Source organism: Astatotilapia calliptera, chromosome 4 (assembly GCF_900246225.1).
Source record: "Astatotilapia calliptera chromosome 4, fAstCal1.2, whole genome shotgun sequence".
Taxonomy (NCBI): Eukaryota; Metazoa; Chordata; class Actinopteri; order Cichliformes; family Cichlidae; genus Astatotilapia; species Astatotilapia calliptera.
In genome coordinates this window covers 22791690-22811740 of record NC_039305.1, presented here as the reverse complement: position 1 = coordinate 22811740, position 20051 = coordinate 22791690, and the positions used below count along the sequence as shown (strand labels likewise).

The following is a 20051-nucleotide window of genomic DNA, read 5'->3' as shown; positions in this document are numbered from 1 at the left end:
GATGAGAGGTCTGGAAGTTTGCAGATATTCAGCAGCGGAAGCTCACACCCTAGAGGATATGAAGAGTTTTCCCTAAACATACCAGCTGCTGCTGGTGGTATTATCATCATTAAGTTGTGCTGCTAAACTTTAACAAGGCGTGTTGTTTGATCCTAATTAGCATCTGGCAGATTGGGGATACAACTCTGAGCAAATGAAAGGCTTTAGGTGCTTCACATGTTCATCAGTTTTATGTTTCAGGGGGGGAAAAAACTCAGATCCGGATCACTGAGCATCTTTTACTGTCAGATGAACGGACTGATACTTGCTCCACGAAGGAGGGGTCAGGGAGAAAAGAAGGACTTCCTTTCTATAGGAAACTTTTCACATCTAATTCACAAAGAGGTCCAGACAGAGAGAGAGAAGGAGGGAGGGAGCTGCTGACTCAGGACTTTCCCCCTCCTCCGTCCCCGTCTTCTGAGCGGTGTGAAGCGGCAGTGCAGACGTGAACGAGGTGAGTCATTCAGATAGAGATCAGTCGGCTGCATGGGAGCGCTGTGGCGGTGATGTGAGATTGTGATGCATGACAGTCTGCTAGAAAGCACGGAGGCTTCACTAACTACAGTTTGGCTTTAACTTGTATAATGCTGCAGTGTGGACTACACAGCCAGCATAATAACTGCATGTACTTATGGATGCTATGAAATAAGAAGCATCGGTATGTAAACATGCCTTTCATCGTGATATTAGGAGAAAATCCCGTTTGATTTACAAGTTTCCAGTTCAAGTAGAGATTTCCGCAAGAAAGAAAAAAAGAGAAAATCTTATGTAATACCCTTGGTCAGAGCGTGAGCCATGTCAAACATCTGGGTAAATCCCAGAAGGACCCAAATACAAGCAAGCAGCACATTTCCACTGTGAGAAAGGAAGAGAACACCATTCAGGCAGTCGGGGTGAGGGTGGGTGGGGGGAATCATCAATCTATAATCACAATCAATTATTATAAATTCAAGTTTAAGTACAAATGACCAATAATGTAACCTGTAACCTGGGAAAGGAGCGTTTGTTTTGTTTTTTGTTGCTTTCTACTTTATTTAATTTGAAGCAGCAGATCAGCAGAATTTATGTGAGACTCCTAAAGATCTGCAAAACAGTGCACATTTACCCACATAGCGCTAAATCCAACCCCTGATTAGAGTTACGTAACTATGAATTGCTCCAAGCATATGGTGCTTTCTGCACCTCAGACAGACGAACTGTAGGATGGAGTCATAGTTTTATTGTTAGAACTCCTGAAGTCAGCTGACCTCACACCATGGGGATGGTTTTTTATCGGTTTTATTAGACTGCTCACAGAGGTGGTCTGAGAGGATTTTCCTCATCGTGTTTGTTCTGGATTTTGAATTCTCCCTAAATATATTTGAGTTCAGGTTATCCTGTTATTGTTGTGCTTTGATTTTTGTGTTTGGACTTTTCATTCCTGCTTTTCATTCTCTATTCTTTATTTTTGCTTCTGCTCTTGATCTTTATTAGGGGTACTTTGAGTGTCCTTGGTGTTTCTCTGCCATCCCCACCCTCTGGCTCATCTTTCTGTGCTAACTTTTGTCCTCCAGTGTTTGCTTGTCTCATGTTTGGAGTGAGTCATCTTGTTTTGGCTGAAACTTCCAGTTTGTCCTGGTTGTCTTGATTACATTAACTTGCGTCTCATTCCCCTCCCCTCTTTACCTTCTCCCAATTAGTCCTCGGTGTATAAATAGCCCTGTCCTTCTTATTGCTCTTGTCGTGTCATCAGTTTTTGTTCCTGTTTTGTTCTCCGTGTTCTTTTGCTTCTTTTCTTCTTGTGTTTTCATCATTTTACCCTTGGACTCTGTTACTTTTTGGATTTGGTGAACAAAAAAAGATGACATTTAGTTTAATCAACTGCAACTCAACCATTCAAACCCTCTCAGAGCTGTCTGTAGCACAAAGGTGGACACATAAGTGCTAAAATATGACTCAGACACAGAAAACCTCCTGCTTCTCTCATTTAGGAAAGTGTCCCTTTGAAATGGACTGTCAAAGAAAAGGAAAGAGAGTTAGACACAGCTGAATCCTGAAAACTAAGTCCTTATCAGGATTAATTCAAGGCAAAAACATAAATAAATAATTGGGGGGGGGGTTAAATAGCATTTTCAAATTATTAGTTCCGTTTACAAAAATCCTGTTTTTGTTGTGAAGTCTTAATCCAAGTCTTCACCTTAAAAACATGCATTTTATACACAATTTTGACTCTGCATCTGATAGTGTCCTGATGTTTTGATGGCATTTCTCAAGTACTCTGTGGTTGCGCCTCTATTTTGCCCCTATGATTATTAAGAGTAATGTCCCATAGAAATATGCAAATAAATGTGAATGTAACATTTCAGGAAAACCCGTACGATGTGATACAGCGTTACACGAGAACCCTTTCCTGAGGGTGCCAAGTAAACATTCGGAAAATATCGGCCGCTGTGAAGGTGGATACCGGCATTTCATATCTGCTAAGGCGCATTACAGACTTACTTTGTTTCATGGTGGCTCTTACTTTGTTTCTTCTCTTGATTATAGCAAAACAACAAGAGCAAGTTATTTTTAAGAGCGTGCAGAGGTTGCGTTCGTGGTCTTTAGCTGAGCAGCCACCTGTGTGTAAAGGATGCAACTGTGGTTATGGACCGAGCTGTCCTATAAACACAGCAGTACACCCTGTTCTGAACACAGAGAGTCTGGCAGACGGCCATCACCTATCCCCCAGTTCTCCAGAGTTTGCTATCTGAAAACAAAAAAAGCCCAGGGTCATTTTTCAAACGATTTATGGTTCTTGCAGTCCAGATTCAAACTTACTGACTGTTTTGAATAAAACAAAAAGCTTCACTTGATTTTTTTTTTCCACAGTTCCAGTCTCCTGATTTTTCTTCCCAGGTTGATGCATGTTTTTGCTGGCTCACTGCTTCAGATTCCTCTTTCTTTTTCCAGCTTCTGACATCATTATCTCACTTTCAAAGCAGCTGTCCAACAACTGACATCCCACATATAGGCCATCTCGCTATGTGATTACACCACTTGGGTTTCATTTTGATTTCAGCTACAAACTGGTAAAGTTTCATGACTTTATCTTACATGCTTTGTGCGACTTATCGCGTTCAGAAAGTAAAAAGACAGCTAGAAGTGCAGGCTCAAGTTCCCAGACGTGGAATAATCCAGGATTAGAAACCTTTCTCGCTGAAGGTCTTTGCTGAGTCTGAGCCAACAAGCAGACTTAACATACGTCTGGGAAACTGGATGATGAAACTCTGCTACAGTGAGTGTCACCAGGACACCACCAGGATGATGACACACAAATTCCAGATAATATAGAAAAGTCTCTCGAGTCCCTTTTCAGCAGATATTAACTCTCTGCTCTCACCTTAGTTACAGCCATGTCGGGCATCCTCCTCCTGCTCCTGTCCTTATCCTGCCTGGTGGCCACGGTGCCTCCTCCAGTCCCCTGCAGACACTGCTGTGATCACCTGGAGCCAGCAGAGGGCAGCGGCGCCCAGCCAAGTAGTTATGCCCCTGAGGTCCGCACATATATCAACATGACCATTCTGAAAGGTAACACATCTATAGCAGCCATCTGAGGTCAAGTCAAGTCACCAAGCACCAAATCATTTTTCTGTGTGAACCTGTGTAATATATGTAGTAGAACATCTGCAGACTCACAGGTTTTCACAATAAAGCCAGAATTTTGGGGGGAAAAACACTTTTAAACACATGTGTATTTGAAATTTAAGGAGAGGTCTTGTTTTATAAAGAGTTATGTTGGGATGGAATTTATGGCAACAAAAAAAGAGTGAAGGCAACATGTTTATGAAGCCATGCAGGTCATTGGACAACCGAGCCAAAGACAACACAACAGGCCCAGTGTTTCTACACTGTATAATGTGCAAAAACAGAAAGTATGGCTGTGCTGAAGTATTTGGTCGTGTTTGAGACTATAGATAAAGATGATGGACGGCGAGGGAAAACTATTTATTTCAATACTTTATTCAACAAAAAATATCAGCAAATATAGTTTTTAGATTAGAGGTGAAAAGTCTTCAAAAACTTAAATAAATCCAGTGACCTGTTTTTTGTTTGTTTTTATTTTTTCAAGCACAGACATCAGCTAACATGATGCTCTTTGTTATGATAAAGCAAGCTGGTCATTGGCATCAGAAGGAAGCATCACACCACTCACAGAACATATTGCAGGTTTTGGATGATTATCCGACAGCCTCAAAGACAATTTTAGACCAGCTTTCTTTGCAAAGCTCTTTCATTTGCAAGATGACAGTTTTCTTATATGTACTTTTAGTTCAATTCCCCCCCCAACGGCATTCATGTTAAAAGCTCTGCTTCAACTTCACTGGCCACCAGGTTCATACTGGTTTGCCCTTTTCCCTTCAGAACTGCTTTAATTCTTCATGACACAGATTCAGCAAGGTGCTGGAAGCATTCCTTGGTGACATGACAGTATCACACATGTTATTTGCTAAATTCATCCTCACCATTTTTCTGAAGGGCATGATTCTACCATCTATGGGTAGAGTTTCAAACAGGATCAAACGACTGTTCTGGGTTTTGGACTTTTTAAAAATGATCTCATACTGTCGTGTAATTATTTTCACTTTAGGTGACAAAGGAGACCGTGGTGAGAGAGGCACACCAGGCAAAGCTGGACTTGAAGGACCTCCAGGCTCTATTGGGCCATCGGGATCAAAAGGCTCTAAGGGTCAGGCTGGTCTCCCAGGAGACCCCTGCAAAGTCCAGTACTCTGCTTTCTCCGTTGGCCGTCGAAAATCCCTTCACAGCCTGGACTCCTATCAGGCACTTGTGTTCGACACGGTCTTCGTTAACCTCGACGACCACTTCAACATGTTCAAGGGAACGTTCGTCTGCCACATCCCAGGCATCTACTTCTTCAACGTCAACATCCACACGTGGAACTTCAAGGAGACGTACCTCCACATAATGCAGAACGACACAGAGCGGGCGATTGTGTACGCTCAGCCCAGCGACCGCTCAATCATGCAGAGTCAGAGCCTGATGCTGGAGCTGGAGCTGAACGATGAGGTGTGGGTCCGCCTGTACAAGAGGGAGAGAGAGAACGCCATTTACAGTGACGATGTAGATATCTACATAACGTTCAGTGGATACCTCATCAAGCCCAGTGAAGAGAAGGAATGAATCGGCCGAGTATTACTGTACCCGGTCGAGCTCGAAAGCAATTTACCACAAAACTGTCCTTGTAGATAAACACATACTCAACAAGATCAAAATGTTTATATAAAAAGAAAGACTCCTAGCTTTACCAGATTTCACTGGTGGGCTGAAAAAAATCCACACAACACTGTAAAACCCAATGACACTTTGTTAATAGTATAAAGTTAAAACATTTGTTTTACTAGTATAAATTTATACTAATTTTAGGTTCAAGAAGAGCCATTCAGATTCAAAATTTCAATATTAATATTAAGAAAATATGAAGTCGTCACCGATTTAAGAAGACAAAACAATACATTTAACGAAATCAACAAATAATGAGTTAAATATTAAATAATTTAAATACTGCACAGCAGTGAGTGGCCTAACTAAATAAAATGGGCAGTGTGCTTTCTGCAGTAAGTATAAAAAAAACAATCACCACATGTTCACACGTCAACTGCACAGAAAAAACAGCGAGATCTGTCAAGAAGTCTCAAGTGGCCTCTACCGCTTAGATCTACTGCACTGCATGCAAGAAGCAGTGAGAAAAACCACACCAGCTCTCTGCAGCACTTCCACTGTCTAGTCAAACATAAGGCTCTGGGGCCAGAATCAGCCCAGCGAAGACTCGATTCCGGCCCACTGGACGGCTTTAGTAAATGTAAGGAGTGCATAAATATTTAACTTTTAACTGTATTTCCATAAGTTTTACAGCTTTTCTTATTGATAAAGACTGGCAATGGGGGTGGGCAGTCTTTATCAATAAGAAAAGTTTTTAACTAACAGATAAACAATTAAATGACAGGAAACGTTCCTGTTGTTCCACTAAGTCCACTCTAAATGAATAACAATAATTATAGGACAGTGTGTGCAATGAACTATCGTCAAATTTTGTGTCATTTTACACAATTATTATGTCGTTTGACCGCTTTGACCCAAAGATCAAAGCGGGCTGCATGTGGCTCAATAGAATGAGTTTGATATCGCCGGTCTAGAACCAAAAAAAGCAAAGAAAAAAACAGGGTTTGGCAACCCTAAAACCACACCAGATTGGTATCTACAAGGGCAATGCTCTGTATCACTATTAAAAAGAAAAAGAAAAACTTGAATTAAATATCTTTATCTCAGGGAGGAAAAAATAAAACCATTTAAAACAGGATACATCAAACAATAGGTGTGCAATAGCCTAGGCCCTGAAATCTGTCTTTAGATTAGATTCACATTTCAACAGGTATCACAGGATACGGTTGCAGGGTCTGCTTTGAGCTTCTGACAGGAGTGTAACATAAGCCCTTCTTTTCTTCAGCCGGGGGCTCAAAGCCAAAGTCAGTCTGACTTTGGAAAACCAAGACGATCAGTCGCATCACCTCCTTGCACCAACGACTCTTATACTGATCCAGCGTCAATCAAACAGATTCATTGCTTTCAGCTGTGCTCATAAAGGGAAAAAAATGACTGCCCACACCTGCCTGTAAGAGATGGTGCTTAGTCTTAGCTCTCACAAATGTGAAACATGCACATTAGTTAGCTTTACAGGTGACTGTGGGCAGATTCTGTTACCCTTACCTAAAGGTGGGGGGACTGTTTCCACTGTGCTGAGCTAAGCTGGCAGCTGTAGTTTCATATTTGCCAAATGAGAGAGGTAAATATATTCTTATGAACCCCACAGTAAAAAGAAAAAAGAAAAATTTGCATTATATAACATTTTATAACCCACAAAGCAGTTTCATTGTGTTTCTCAATCACAGACATGTTTTTAAACCATCAAATATCAAATAAGTCTTGGTTTGGAATCCATCACTCCTGCCCCTGATGTGTAAAACTAGATGCATTAAACAAAGCATGAACTTTACAAAGATGCAGGCTCAATCTGTTTATTTAACATGAAAAATTATCTGTATTTGGTGTTCAGAAGCATTTTATATGACATTCACTGGGAAGATTTGCTGTTAGTGAGTTTTGCTAAAACACGGTGCTAACTGAACTCCTGCTGAATTTGGGTTTGGGAAATGTATATTTTACAAAGTATTCTCCTTTCCTTCTAAGATTTACATCTTCAGCTAACTTTAATCTTTTATGCATGCAAAACCAATAAATTAAAAACACAAATAGCTAAGCTCTGGCAGTCATAGTTTAAAATGACTCGACACTCTAACGAGTGAGAAAACTGATTCTCCAGACGACAGCAAATGAATAACTCTCACCTTCTAATCCTGAGTCGTGCATTAATAACAGATAAATAACAGCCAGAAAAGTCTTTTTGTTGCAAAACTGCGATGTTTAACCTTTATGATGTCATCATTTCATCTGAGTAAACCTTCACTTCTAACCACTAAAAACTTTTTAAATCGTCCTGGATTCCACATAAACAATTGTGTCAGTTTGAGGAAATTCCCTGATAGCATTCGTTAGATATTACAAGGGAAGTGCAGACACACAACCCGACAAAGTTATGTCACTAAAGCTGTGAAGGAAAATGAAACTACGCTGCCCTCTGGACTGCAAAGCTTAATGCAGCACAAAACACAAATACTAATCTGAATATTAAAAGCACTCCAAACATTGATACATAATGTAATATTTGAGAATGAAGCATTAATTAAACTGTATACACTAAAAAGTGAGCCATTGCCGTATTGCTTTAAACCTGCATTCTTTCTAATGGCCAGCAGGGGGAGACTTATCAGGCTGTTAAAAGAAAAATAAGTAATGTTACTTTCCTTTCCCTGTGACGAGAATAAACATTTTCATTATGACTTTATGTGCTCAGTTACTAATTTCAGGTCACAGTTGGGTTCACGTTGTAAATATGACCATTATTAGAGTCACAAAACAGGATAAATCAGCGTATACTCACGACCAGTGTTGGTCAAGTTACTTGAAAAAAGTAATCAGTAACTAATTACTGATTACTTCCCCCAAAAAGTAATCCAGTTACTTTACTGATTACTTCTGCCCTTTTCAGCCCAATTCTACTTTTTCTGCATAATCCATCATACAAAATGTAATCAAATGGAAAAGTCTCTTTTTTTTAAACTTGTTTTATCAGTGTTAATCTTTTAACTTTATGCATCAAGCAAAAATGAAATTATCTGCAACATTCTCTAACTTGAAGAAATTAGTTTAACATTTAAACCTATTTTCTGCACATTCCAGCACATAAAATAAAATATTTTTTGTGTTTACACTCAGTCTTTCAAATAGATGCAAGTAAAACACAGCAGAAAATAAATAAAGTCAAAGACTAGCGGTCCTGTTGCTCTATTTTCACCTGTAAAGCAGGAGTGGGGCAGGCGGAGGTGTGCTCTGGTGCAGGTGTGCCGCAGCGGTCAGTTGAAGAATCCGTGAGTTTCTCTGTGAGTTTCCCATTATGCCGTAGCGCACTCGGTGCTTGTTTAGGGGGTTTTTTCGCTGTAAAAAGTTTTCTTCCCACGCACAACGGACGCTAATGTTTTTGTCACTTTTTATGGAATCAAACTCAAAGTAAGGTCAGTGCTTCCTCGCTTTAAACGCTGCACGCTCATACTCTCTCCCGCACTCGATACATGATCCACTGTTGATCTGCACACAGCTGTTGTCACGAACGTCGCACTCGCTTACGTCACTGTCATGAGACATTCTCGCAAAAAAATCACGGTTTTAGTAACGCAGTAACGCAGCGTTCCTACGGGAAAGTAACGGTAATCTAATTACCGTTTTTGCAATAGTAATCCCTTACTTTACTCCTTACTTGAAAAAAGTAATCAGATTACAGTAACGCGTTACTGCCCATCTCTGCTCACGACTCACAAGTCATAAGGCAGTGAGCGTGCCGTGGGCCTGCCGTGGGCCTCAGTTTCATGGTTAAATCTAACAGTGCGCTCCATTTGAAGTTGTGTATACACTGTTGTGTATTTGTGACTCGCTAAATAAGCCATACATAGAGCACTGACCAGCCAATATCCATGAAAGCACTGCAGCGATGTTTTGAAGAGCAAAAACAGGTGTTGTGCTGTTTTTCCACACTTGTGTCAAATCACTCCCAGTTCTCACTTCTGAGACAAATGGAACGCAGCATGACCCTCACTCACCATGGGTGACGTCATGGGGGTTACATCCATCTTTTATATACAGTCTGTTCCACCTTTAAGGTCGTGCCGTTGATGATCTAACAGCAGTGACTGCTTATCCAGCTTTGGTTATTCCGTGACTGGAATAAAAAGTGAATGTTGTTTATAGTAGTCAGCAACAATAATGATAAGAACGTCTTTTTGGACACATGTTCAATGTAATTCTCACTGTGAGACCGTCTTATTTCATGTCCACTCATGTCAGTCCCCACAGACTGACATGAGTTATATAAAATAAATGAAAGAAGCAGAAAACGGGTTATTGTTCATTTGTTTCTACTCATCTAAACTATTTATTTTCTGCCATTCACTTGTTCACATTACCATCATGTGTCCCTAGGGTCAGTCCTTCAGCTGGAACCTGCATCATTAAACTTAGATTTGTTGATTTGTTGTCAGGGTATATCATCAAGGTGGGTTTCCAGCCAATCACACATACATCACAGCACCTTATCTGCCTGACATAATCTACTGGGCATAATCAGGAAGCATATTTAAGACATGCCATGTTTATGGTACACTTTTGTCTTTTCAGTTTGAACTAAAGCCACGAATATTTAGGTTTGCTCTAGTATATAGGTGCCCAGATCAGCACTGGCAGCCACGACAAAATGACTGGAAGATGGTGATAAACTTGTCCACACTGACACCTTGAGGAATAAAAGTAGAGGTGCTTGTCCCAGCTGTGATATGAATCACAAACATATACAAGCACAAACAAACTAAAGCAAGTGGCGAGCTGAAGTGTTCACACTGGAGACACGGTCAGCATTTCCTGTTAACATTTTTGTGGGCTGCACTGGTTTCCTGTTATTCTCTTACAAGCCATGTGTTTTTCACCACGATTCTCAGCTCTCATTCAAAGTGATAGTTGTGTTTTACATTGTGTAACCTTTCGCAGTCTGGTAGATTAATGTTAGCATTGCACATAATCACACTAAAGAAGAGCAGATTAACCTTTCCTGCCCCGCAACATTATTTCTCTGAATTCCAGCTACATGAATACTTCTAAAATGTGCCATCAAGTTCAAATATGACATTTGTGTTTTTAACATCAGTTGAGATGAAGTACGCTATGGTTTTTGCACTGCCGTGTAAACAAAGTGTTCAAGGCTCCCGTTGAAAAAAGAAAGCAGCATTTATTCATGATTTTTATTTCTGCCAATAAATAAAAGTCAATTCTTTGCACTTTCACAGAAATGAAAAATATCATTTTTAACTGAATGAATGTGAACACTCACATAAAAAAAGACCAAAGAACAGAAGTTTGTTTTTGTTAAAGATGACTGACTTGCAAAAAAAAAAAAAAAAAAAAACACGAGTAAGGTTGAAATGCAGTTTTTTTCCATTATCTTCATACAAACAAGCTTTTTTTTGTATATTTAGAACAATGATGTTGAGATGACATTAGATTTTTAATTATTTTGTTGTTGTTTTTTACAGTAACAACACCCCACAGTTGCACAAAACAAACCAAAAAGCATTGAAACGACACTGACTCAGTGTGTGTGTTTGTGAGTGCACACACATAAGAACGTGCAGAATAATGTCGGACAGAGCATGACCTCACATACAGTCTGAACCAAACACAGGCACGCTGGAGAAACAAATTCATACAAATTCACACATAAAGACATTTACGGTTCTCCAAAAGGGCTCCTATGTTTCCTTTTTCCCCCCCCAAATGATGATTGCACACGATAAACACAGGCCAGCACGTCAAACATACTTTGCTGTGGCTTCATACAGCTCTTACTGTATTTGGATTTAAGTAAAAATTAAGTCCTACAAAAATACTTTTTTTTTTTGCTGTGTAAACTTTTGCAACCAAAGGCACTGTCTTCCCTTTGCACTTTTCTCCCTTAAAATTGACCCAGCCTCATGCTGCGAAGCTCCGACTCTAACCGTGTTCACGCCTTCGCCCTTCAGCTAGCGCCGAGTATAGTCTCATTATACGTTACAGTTGTACTTTGATGTTATCATCAAACCAACTCGATGCATCTCACAGCAGCGCAGTAGCGTTGCACAACTGAAAACTGTGTTTTGCTGGCTTCATATAATGTGCTCAGCTCATTTGCTACAAAAACAATGCATCCCATGAAAATTCTGCCCTTAGATTTTAAAAAATGTAAATAAATTACTGCCTATCAATGCTCCCCCTCAGCCTCCTATTAGATGCACCTATGGTATCCTCCTTCAGTTATCACATTCACAAGATTTTCAGAACTTGACCTCTGACCTTAGAAGAGGTCAGTTATCACCTATGGCATCAATTTGAAATTCCTAAGTTGCCTCGTGTTCACAAAGTTGGGTGTCCACACCACCCCGGTTACCCCCGTCAACCCCATCAGCCTTTTATGGCACTGTTGCAGTCTTCAGGGTTACCCAGCATAATTAAGTGTTAAAAACTGTACACTGTGCATGGAAACACCAAGCAAGTGTTGATGGCAACAACATGAAACAAAAGAAAATGTTCCCTTTACAAACTGTTTAAATACACAGAGGCACGTTTGAACAAGTACAACTATGAAGACCAAAAAAAAAAATCCTCACACCAGGGATTTATATTTTAAAAGACAAGCTGAGACAAATCCCACTAATCTGCCTGCTGTGCTGCCTAATGGAGCTGCTGTGCTTCTGTACGATGAGGCTACATCATGCTTTGAAACTGCTAAAATAAAGCAAGCAGCTAAAATGTTGTCAGAATAAACTGTTGGTATCATTTAATGGGCCATGCAAATGTTCCAGGTGTGAAAAAGCAGCAGGGTTTTCTCTGTAAGAGTTAGCAACATGAACATATTCTTCATGTCCGTGTATGAGGTATAACTGAACTGTCATTAGTATGCATTTTCAACAGAAAAATCCCTTTCATGCTTAACATAAACGTTGCACTTTTACAATGTGAAATAAATAAGCTGACCTACAATTAAAGGAACTACAATTAAAACTAAGCAAGCAGACTTTTTTTTTTTTTTAAAGCAGGCCAAAATTTCCAAAACTGCTGCAGCCGTGCTAGCATCACAACGAGCATGGTTTCCGTGCCCCCGCAGAGGTGGGATCTTTCAAACGTCGCACTACAGAAGCCTCTCTGATCATCACAGTTAGTCACAACACAACTGTGGCCACAAATGGCAGGCATGAAGGGGACATCAAAGATGAGACTGCAGCACACGCAGCATGGAGTTTTGAATTAAAGGGGACATGTTACTGCCACAACTACGCACGATTCAGAGTTTAAACAAAAAAAACAAACAAACTGGGCCTCGGTGAAGAACCTCAGCTCATCTGCTGTTCACCTCCTTTCACCTCCCTTTAAGCCAGCTTTCTTCTTCTGATTGGTTTTGCCCTTTGTAGACAGGAGGTTCGAGCAGCAGAGGGGTGGAGCAGCTGGCTATGAGACAACCAACATTAGGAATAGCTGCTCCCACTGATGTCATTCAGATTCAAGAGTAGGAAAAAGAGACAAAAAACACAGTTTGAAATTAAACATTAGGGCTTGAAAAGGGTTTGAAACTTTGGCCACGTTTCGTATCAGCATCCACCACTGTAACAGCACATATATGAAAGAAAATAAGGAGAGAACACAATAGGTCCTCTTTAAGGACTACACTGAACACACTTTATCCGTTTGTTCATGTCTAACCTCTGTGCTTCTTGTTAGCTTTGTTGAGAAAAACCATAACTGATAATGGCTTTGACTCATTAGTGTGCTTCCTCAGAAGATTGAGTGTCTAGACGTTTAGTTTAGCATAAGCAACACTGGAGAAAACATCTGCACAACCCAGAAGAAGGAGGGATGTGTCACTGTGGTTGGGGTCAACATTTAATAAAAAAAACAAAAACACATCTTGTCTGCGTGGCTCCATCAGCTCAGTAGAATCACGAGTCACTCATTGATGAGTGAGTCTGGTTTCTCGTATCCAAACAGCCTGAAGTCAGGTTCGTACAGCTTGTACAGTTCCCTGCGTGCCTCTACTGGAACTGTGCTGAACCAGTCCGACTCCCAGCTGCTGGCTGTAAGGTTCCTGCTGGAGGTGGGAAACTCCACCACGTTGTCTACCCGCAGCAGTCGCAGCAAGTGCTCAGCATCTTCCTCTGCCGTCTCTAAGTGTCCCACAAAGTCATACTGAATTTGACATGGGTGACAAAGCCGATACACTTGCCGCCAGTGCTCATTGAAGGGCATGTCCTTCTCTGTCTGAGGGTCCAGGAGATACTGGATGAAGTGGGAGAAAGAGGGATGGATACCCAAAGAAAAGGCTTCATCCACAGAAGCAGGAGGCGTCGGCTGGTTGCCGTAGCGGCGCAGCATGACCTGCGCAAAGCGTCGGTAGAAGTCCTCATTGGGTAGCTCAAACTTATTCCGGTAGGCAGAAATGAGACGGACAAAAGGGTCGCGCACAAAGAGGAACTTGGTGTACTTCTTCAGCTTCACCTGGGAAAAATAAATTACAGTTTTCTTAACATTCAATTATTGAATACACACATGTGCATTTCAAAACTGTAAAGGTGAGAAAAAAAAAAAAAAAGAACAGAGCAGAGCAGAGCAGAGAGCAGTATTCATCTTCCTGTGCTGCATCAATAATGTCTCTGTGAGAGATCAGTCATGCATCCCCATAACATTGAAGGGCCTTATATAAAACAGAATAAACATCTAACTGAGGTAGAAGGTTCAGAACACATTCCAGGTAGCTCGAAGCAAATTCATCAAAAGATAAAAAAATTAATCAACAGCATATTTACCAAGTTAAATTATATTTTTTTACTACCATACAGAGAACAAGAAGGTGGGAAATTTGGACAGACCTTCATGAGGTGCCTTGCAAACTTGCCATAACGTTTCCAGAACTTATTGAAGGTGAAGTGCATGCTGCTGTTGTGGACCAGGTCCCTGGGGATGGCCAGGGGGTCTCTCTGAGGAACGCCCTCCTGCAGCAGGCTTTCACTGAGAATTATCATGATGCGCTTCCAGTTACTGCACGCTACCTGAGAAGGGAAAGTTTATTGTCCACTCAGATGTCACAGTGAAACAGGCAGATACACACTGTCTATGAGCGTGTGACCACTGACAGGAGGGAACCATGTATGCCGTTGTTACATGTGCCTTATTAAGTTTTACAGGAGCATGTGTCTGCATACCTTGGGAACATAGCAGTAGATAATGCCATGCCTGTCATCCACGATTAGATGATCCAGCTCCTTGTTGGGAATGTCGTCAAATGAACGGTTTTTGCCATGAAATAAGATGCTGTCATTGGCGCACATCTCCTGAAGCAACCTCCGCCTCTGCTCCTATCGTTCCATTCGTGAAGCACAGGAAAATTAACAATTACCAACTGAGGTTATAAATACTTCATATTCAGACATTGCTCACTGACTGGGGAGCTTTTGCTCCTTCATTTACATATTTAGGGATATTAACCAAAATTATATCTACAGCAAGAAGTATCAACAGTATCAACCTCTGTGGATGCCTTTAAGGTTACTGCTGTCACACGTGATTATAGTTATAACAGGCTCTTTTTCTTTAATGCCAGTTTGAATTTCTTAAATCTGCGACTAGGTTAACACTGTCTCAATTAGAAGCTCTGCTCCTGTCAACTACTCACAGCCCAGAAATGTGAAGGTTCTGCTCATTAGTACAGATTTCCTCACTGGACTTTGTTACATGACAGACATTTGGATGTGCTGGAGCAGGGAGAAGGCACACAGGTGGAAATAAGAACAACTTAAGTGACTCTATTTAAGTCATCTCATTGAAGAAGCAAGAAACCGGCACGCAGAATGATTCATTTTTTGTGCAGCAACTGTGCTTTTCCTGCTAAGACATCTCAAAATGCCAGCAGTAAAACTTTTAATCAACTAGTAAACATTTACTACTACTAACAACAATAAAAACTGAGTTAACCTGTCTGTCACGGAGCTCTGGAGCCAGTGGGGTCAGGTGAATCTTCCACTCCCGCCGCGGTATATATCGTTCCTCTGCTTTCTCTGACTGGTTGCTTGTGTCAGCCGGGGCAGCGTCAGTGGGCTCACCAGTTCCCGGCTCTAAGAACTGGTTAACAAAGGCATCGATGTCCGACAGGAAGGACGGGGCTCGAGAGGTCTGTGGCCTCTTCTGGGGAACGGGGTGTGGGACTTTGGGGCCCGGGGAGACAGGAGTGTGCAAATAGAAATGGGAGGCACCGACATCGTCCCAGTAGATGATGATCAGAAGGATCATAAAGGCCGAGCCCAGGACTACAAAAATGCGGAACATCCTGGACGTTCCCATGGTGACTGTTGCTTGCTACAGGGTCACCATGGCAACAGAGTCAAGGTCCAGGAGCGCTCTCTCTCTCTCTCCCTCTCTGTCTCACCATGGCGATAGATGCACGGAGTCTGTGGTAGCATCAGACTTATTGTGGTGCTGGTGCATTGCAGGAGCGCGCTGCACAAGAGAAGAAGGGGTCAAACATCAATAAACTCACCTCTGTGTCATACCTACACACACACAAACACACAGAAAGCATAGTCGTGTCTTTAATGTCCAGCTGGAGTACAGGGTTCAACACCTGTTCTGACACTAACACAGAAACAATAATTTATTAAATTAATTATTTTGTTGCTTTGCAAATTCAAAAAAGAAGTCTGGTTAAAAAGCACAGAACTGCAGTCTGGATGACAGAAGCTTTCTAATGATTTTACTTTCATACAGTGAAAAGATTCAAAGTATCTGACAAAAAAAAAATCTGACAATTTTTTTTTTTAAATGCAACAATAAATCTTTCATAGGATAATCCCCTTCCTTTCGTCTCTCTTTTCACTGTTTTTCCACTTTTCCCCACATTTAAGCGAACCTACTAAAGCATACACGTTGATGCTAAAGTAAAATGACAACCTACTAAGGTATTCTGGTTCTCCTATTAGTAAGAACTTGAAATCTAAAGCAAACTCAAGCGAGCATGACAGTTTATTGAGTTTGCTTTTTTGACGAGGCGCGCACTCAATCTCTCTGTCAGTGCTCGGAGCTGACCTCACTCCCACTCCCTGCAGTAAAATCACGAGTGGTTGTCAAATATTTCCATTTTAGGAGGCTCTGCACACCATAAAAGTTTTGCACTGCACAAGTATCCAGCTGTATCCATAGCAGCTTTTCAGCTGATTAGGGCACAGCACGTTAATAGTGAGTAATGAAGTAAAAGCCCACAGTGAAAAAGGTCAACACCAAATATTTTACATACCCGACCACGATGTAGTCTGCATGTACAAAACACACTGAAGCCCTATGTCTTCAAGTGATGCACAAAATGGGTTTGTTTCTATAGCTACAGGAAAAAAAACAGCCTGGAAGTGATGGAATACATAAAGGATCTGTCCTCCCCGTGACTTAATTCAGCCGCAATTCATGTGTTTTAATCCACCGCCAGTCTATCTGCTCCTTCATGTTCAGTTTAAAAGTCGCAGGGCGTTACTTTCCATTCCTACGCACGTCTAAAATTGGAGCTCTCTGCAACAGTCCTCATATTATTTCCTCTTTCCTGAAGCTAAGAGGGGTCCATTGACATGGAAAGTCATCATCAGCCTACTCGGCGGCCTGCAGATGGCACTTCTCTGTGCACAAACAAATTAACTGCTGTTCTATAATATACATCATAAGCCCAAATGCATTAAGTTCATCAGTCACTAAATGAGCGTACATTAATTCCGCTAAATAAGTACAGTTCTGACATACTTCTTCTTTTTCCCCAATCAGTATTTCTGTCTCATAGCACTTTACTTCTGCTGCACCACATATCAGAGGCACACTTTCTGAAACCACAGCTACAGTACTTCTAGGTCTAGATCTGACACACAGAAATATATAAAGGTCTATCAAATAATTTAAAAAAAACTCACAACTGATCGAGCACATTAGAAAAAACCGTGCTGCCACAAAAAAGCACATAAATTAATAAGCCACACCGGGTTATCATCATTACTAAATAATAATAGAAGAAATAGCACTTAACTTTCTTTGTTTGATAATTTGTTAATTTTATATGTATTGTTATGTTTTCATATTCCTAGCTTGCCTACTTTCTAGTCATGTTACTCATATGCGTTGTTTTTGCTGTGAATTTTGTAAATGTTGTGATTTATTATTATTATTACTATTATTATTATTAGTTGAATAATTAATCCGCTGGATTTTCTTCATCTTCTTGCGCTGTATGTTTGTGTGGAATTTTTTTGGTGCATTTCAAACAGCACAACAAGAAATTCACATTCAAATTCACATTCATACGAGTACATTTACCAAATCTTTTCGATTGGATACTGAATGTCAAGGAGGCCACGATTTCCACATAAGAACTCACATATGAAGCTTATGCTATTTAAACTACCCAAATCTGTTCATTAATATTATATTTCCTTCATTTTTATGCCTAAACAAGTTGGTTAAGTCTAAGAAAACTTGTGAAAAATATGTGTGGTTATTTCTTTCATTCAAGTCAGCACTGTTATCCGTGGACAGGAGGCTGAAGCTTTGGATTTTAGACGGACTTATTGGAAACATTTCCTCTGAGCGATTTAAACAGTCGCTTCAAAACTCTTTCGCGTTTGTTTTATTTCTCGGCACGTCCCCGCCGGTGTAACCCCGCCGGTGTAAACCAAAGACAAAGCCGTGTGCCGGTAGACCGAGCGGCAGATAAATCACTCCGTCCTGTCCGCAGCCGCCTCCAGCGGATGCCAGACCGGACACAATGTAGCCTTTGACGCGAAAGCAGCTCCGCGGGAACGGGTTGTTCCTCGCGCCGGAAAGCTCTCCGCGAGGGGGTTTCGGTTAATTAAAGCGTCGCGTGCAGCTGTTTGTCCTTTATCGGGTTTTTTTCGTGGGAAATAATGAAGAGAAGCCAAAGGCGGGCTGATAGTGTGCCTAGCGGTGTGTCTTGGTGTTAAAGTAGTCCTCGGCGTTGGAGAAAAGGTCAGCGCAAAACTGTTTAGCTGCTTAATAAGAGCCGACACGTTGCGTTACTTTAAAGATTTCTATGTAACGACAGGAACGACGTGGGAAAAACACACATTTCTCACCTCGCTCTGTGTCCACTAGCTCCCAGCGCCGCGTCAGCTGAACCTGTCTGTGCTGCCAGCCGCTTTTTCTTGTTTTGTCCTCTTGGAGGAGCGCGAGCACCCAAAGCACCGCGAGAGTTCACAAGCTGAGCTTTCTGCAGATTGAGCGCACGAAGGGAAAAATTCACTTTTCTGGGTCAGCTCCAGCATACCGTGTCTCTGCTCGGGGATGATTTATGGAGACAGCCTCTCCACCCTCCCTCCCAACCTCCCACAGGAGCAGAGTACTGAAAATAACATATTGTACCTGCAATCCTAAATGTCACCCTCCTCTCAAACACACGAAATAAGACCCTAAGAATGATCCTAAGTAAATGTGTTCGTGGGTACGTGTGATTATTTCCGTTGCCTCGGGCTGATGCGGTTAAAATCCAGTTATTTGTGAACTCTTTTCATCCTGTGACTTCCAACGTAGCAAGGAGCCCCCACAGAGCAGCTGATTTACTTTGCATCCCCCTCACACACACACAAAATCATCTGTTTTCAATCAGCATCACATATTTCACCCCGCTCCTAGGCCCCTGTGTTCTCATAAATGTACTATAACCTTGTACTCTGTACTCTGGCAGTATTTATACGTTGGACACACGCACACACACAACTAAGATTATATATAACATCACTCCTAAGAACAGATAGATGCGGATTATAAGAAAAAAAAAGAAAGGGGTGGGGGCACATCCATCCTGATTATTTTCATGTCAAGCCATGTATTCCTTCTATACATTTTATAATGTGCATGTATGTTATACGTTTTTAATACACTGGAGTTAAAGTCTGGTGAGCTTGTTATGTTCAGTGTGTGCCCGTTATGATCACTACTGTGGACACAAGCATGTCTTTTCACGCAGATGAGGAGATTATCCTGCATCCATATGAAAGAGTTTACTCTAAATCCCCTTCTGGCAGCCTCATTCTCACTAGATTGAATCCAAATGTGGTCATTAAAAAACCCCCAAAACATCCAGACACTGATTTTAAGCCTTAGAAAACACCCTGATAAACATTCAGTGAGTTAAAGAAGAGAAGTTCTTTTCATGTGGACCTGTGAGCAAGTCTAGAGCCACTCTTTATGTCTTTGTAGTTTGCAAGAAAGCTTTTATTTTTTGCATTACAATTTGTTACAATTACATGTTTCAGATCATCAAACAGATTTAAATATTCGATAAAAAATCTGTTCAAACCTATCTGGTCCTGTGTGAAAAAGCAATTGCCCCTTAATCCTAATAACTGGTTGTGCTACAATTGGCAGCTAAAACTGCAATCAAGCATTTGTGATATCTGTCAGTGAGTCTTTCACATCACTGTGGAGGAATTTTGGCTCATTCCTCTTTGCAGAATTGTTTTAATTCAGACACACTGGAGGGTTTTCAAGCATGAACGGCCTGTTTAAGGTCATGCCAAAGCATCTCAATCGGATTTAAGCCCAAACTCGGACCTTCTGGCATGTTTTTCCTGCTGCATAAGTGAAGCACGGTTGAGCTGCAGGACACAAAGTGATGGATGCACGTTCTCCTTCAGGATTTTCTGGTAGAGAGAAGAATTCATTCAGGGGCTGCTTGTCATCAATCACGACAAGCAGCCCCTGACCATCACACTACCACCACCATGTTCCACTGTTGCTGATGA

The 20051-nt window shown here is 41.2% G+C and overlaps 2 protein-coding genes across 3 annotated transcripts; one reads left to right on the top strand and one right to left on the bottom strand.

Moving 5' to 3' along the window:
• On the top strand, window positions 1-7976 carry c1qtnf6a (C1q and TNF related 6a). Of its 2 annotated transcripts, none has more exons than XM_026165534.1 (3): window positions 1-493; window positions 3406-3588; window positions 4649-7976. In XM_026165534.1, the coding sequence occupies exons 2-3, from the start codon at window positions 3414-3416 to the stop codon at window positions 5200-5202; spliced, it is 729 nt and encodes a 242-aa protein (XP_026021319.1). In that variant the 5' UTR covers window positions 1-493; window positions 3406-3413; the 3' UTR covers window positions 5203-7976. The 2 variants fall into 2 exon arrangements, with proteins under 2 accessions (XP_026021319.1, XP_026021318.1); XM_026165533.1 differs by lacking the exon at window positions 1-493 and adding an exon at window positions 504-3295.
• Window positions 7977-11896: 3920 nt separating this feature from the next.
• Window positions 11897-19037, bottom strand: LOC113021090 (carbohydrate sulfotransferase 12-like). Its single transcript, XM_026165532.1, has 5 exons — window positions 18384-19037; window positions 15238-15759; window positions 14469-14621; window positions 14136-14315; window positions 11897-13764 (listed from the first exon to the last, which is right to left on the bottom strand). Exons 2-5 carry the CDS (start codon window positions 15601-15603, stop codon window positions 13216-13218), a joined length of 1248 nt encoding a protein of 415 aa, XP_026021317.1. The 5' UTR covers window positions 15604-15759; window positions 18384-19037; the 3' UTR covers window positions 11897-13215.
• Between the last annotated feature and the right edge of the window lie 1014 nt (window positions 19038-20051).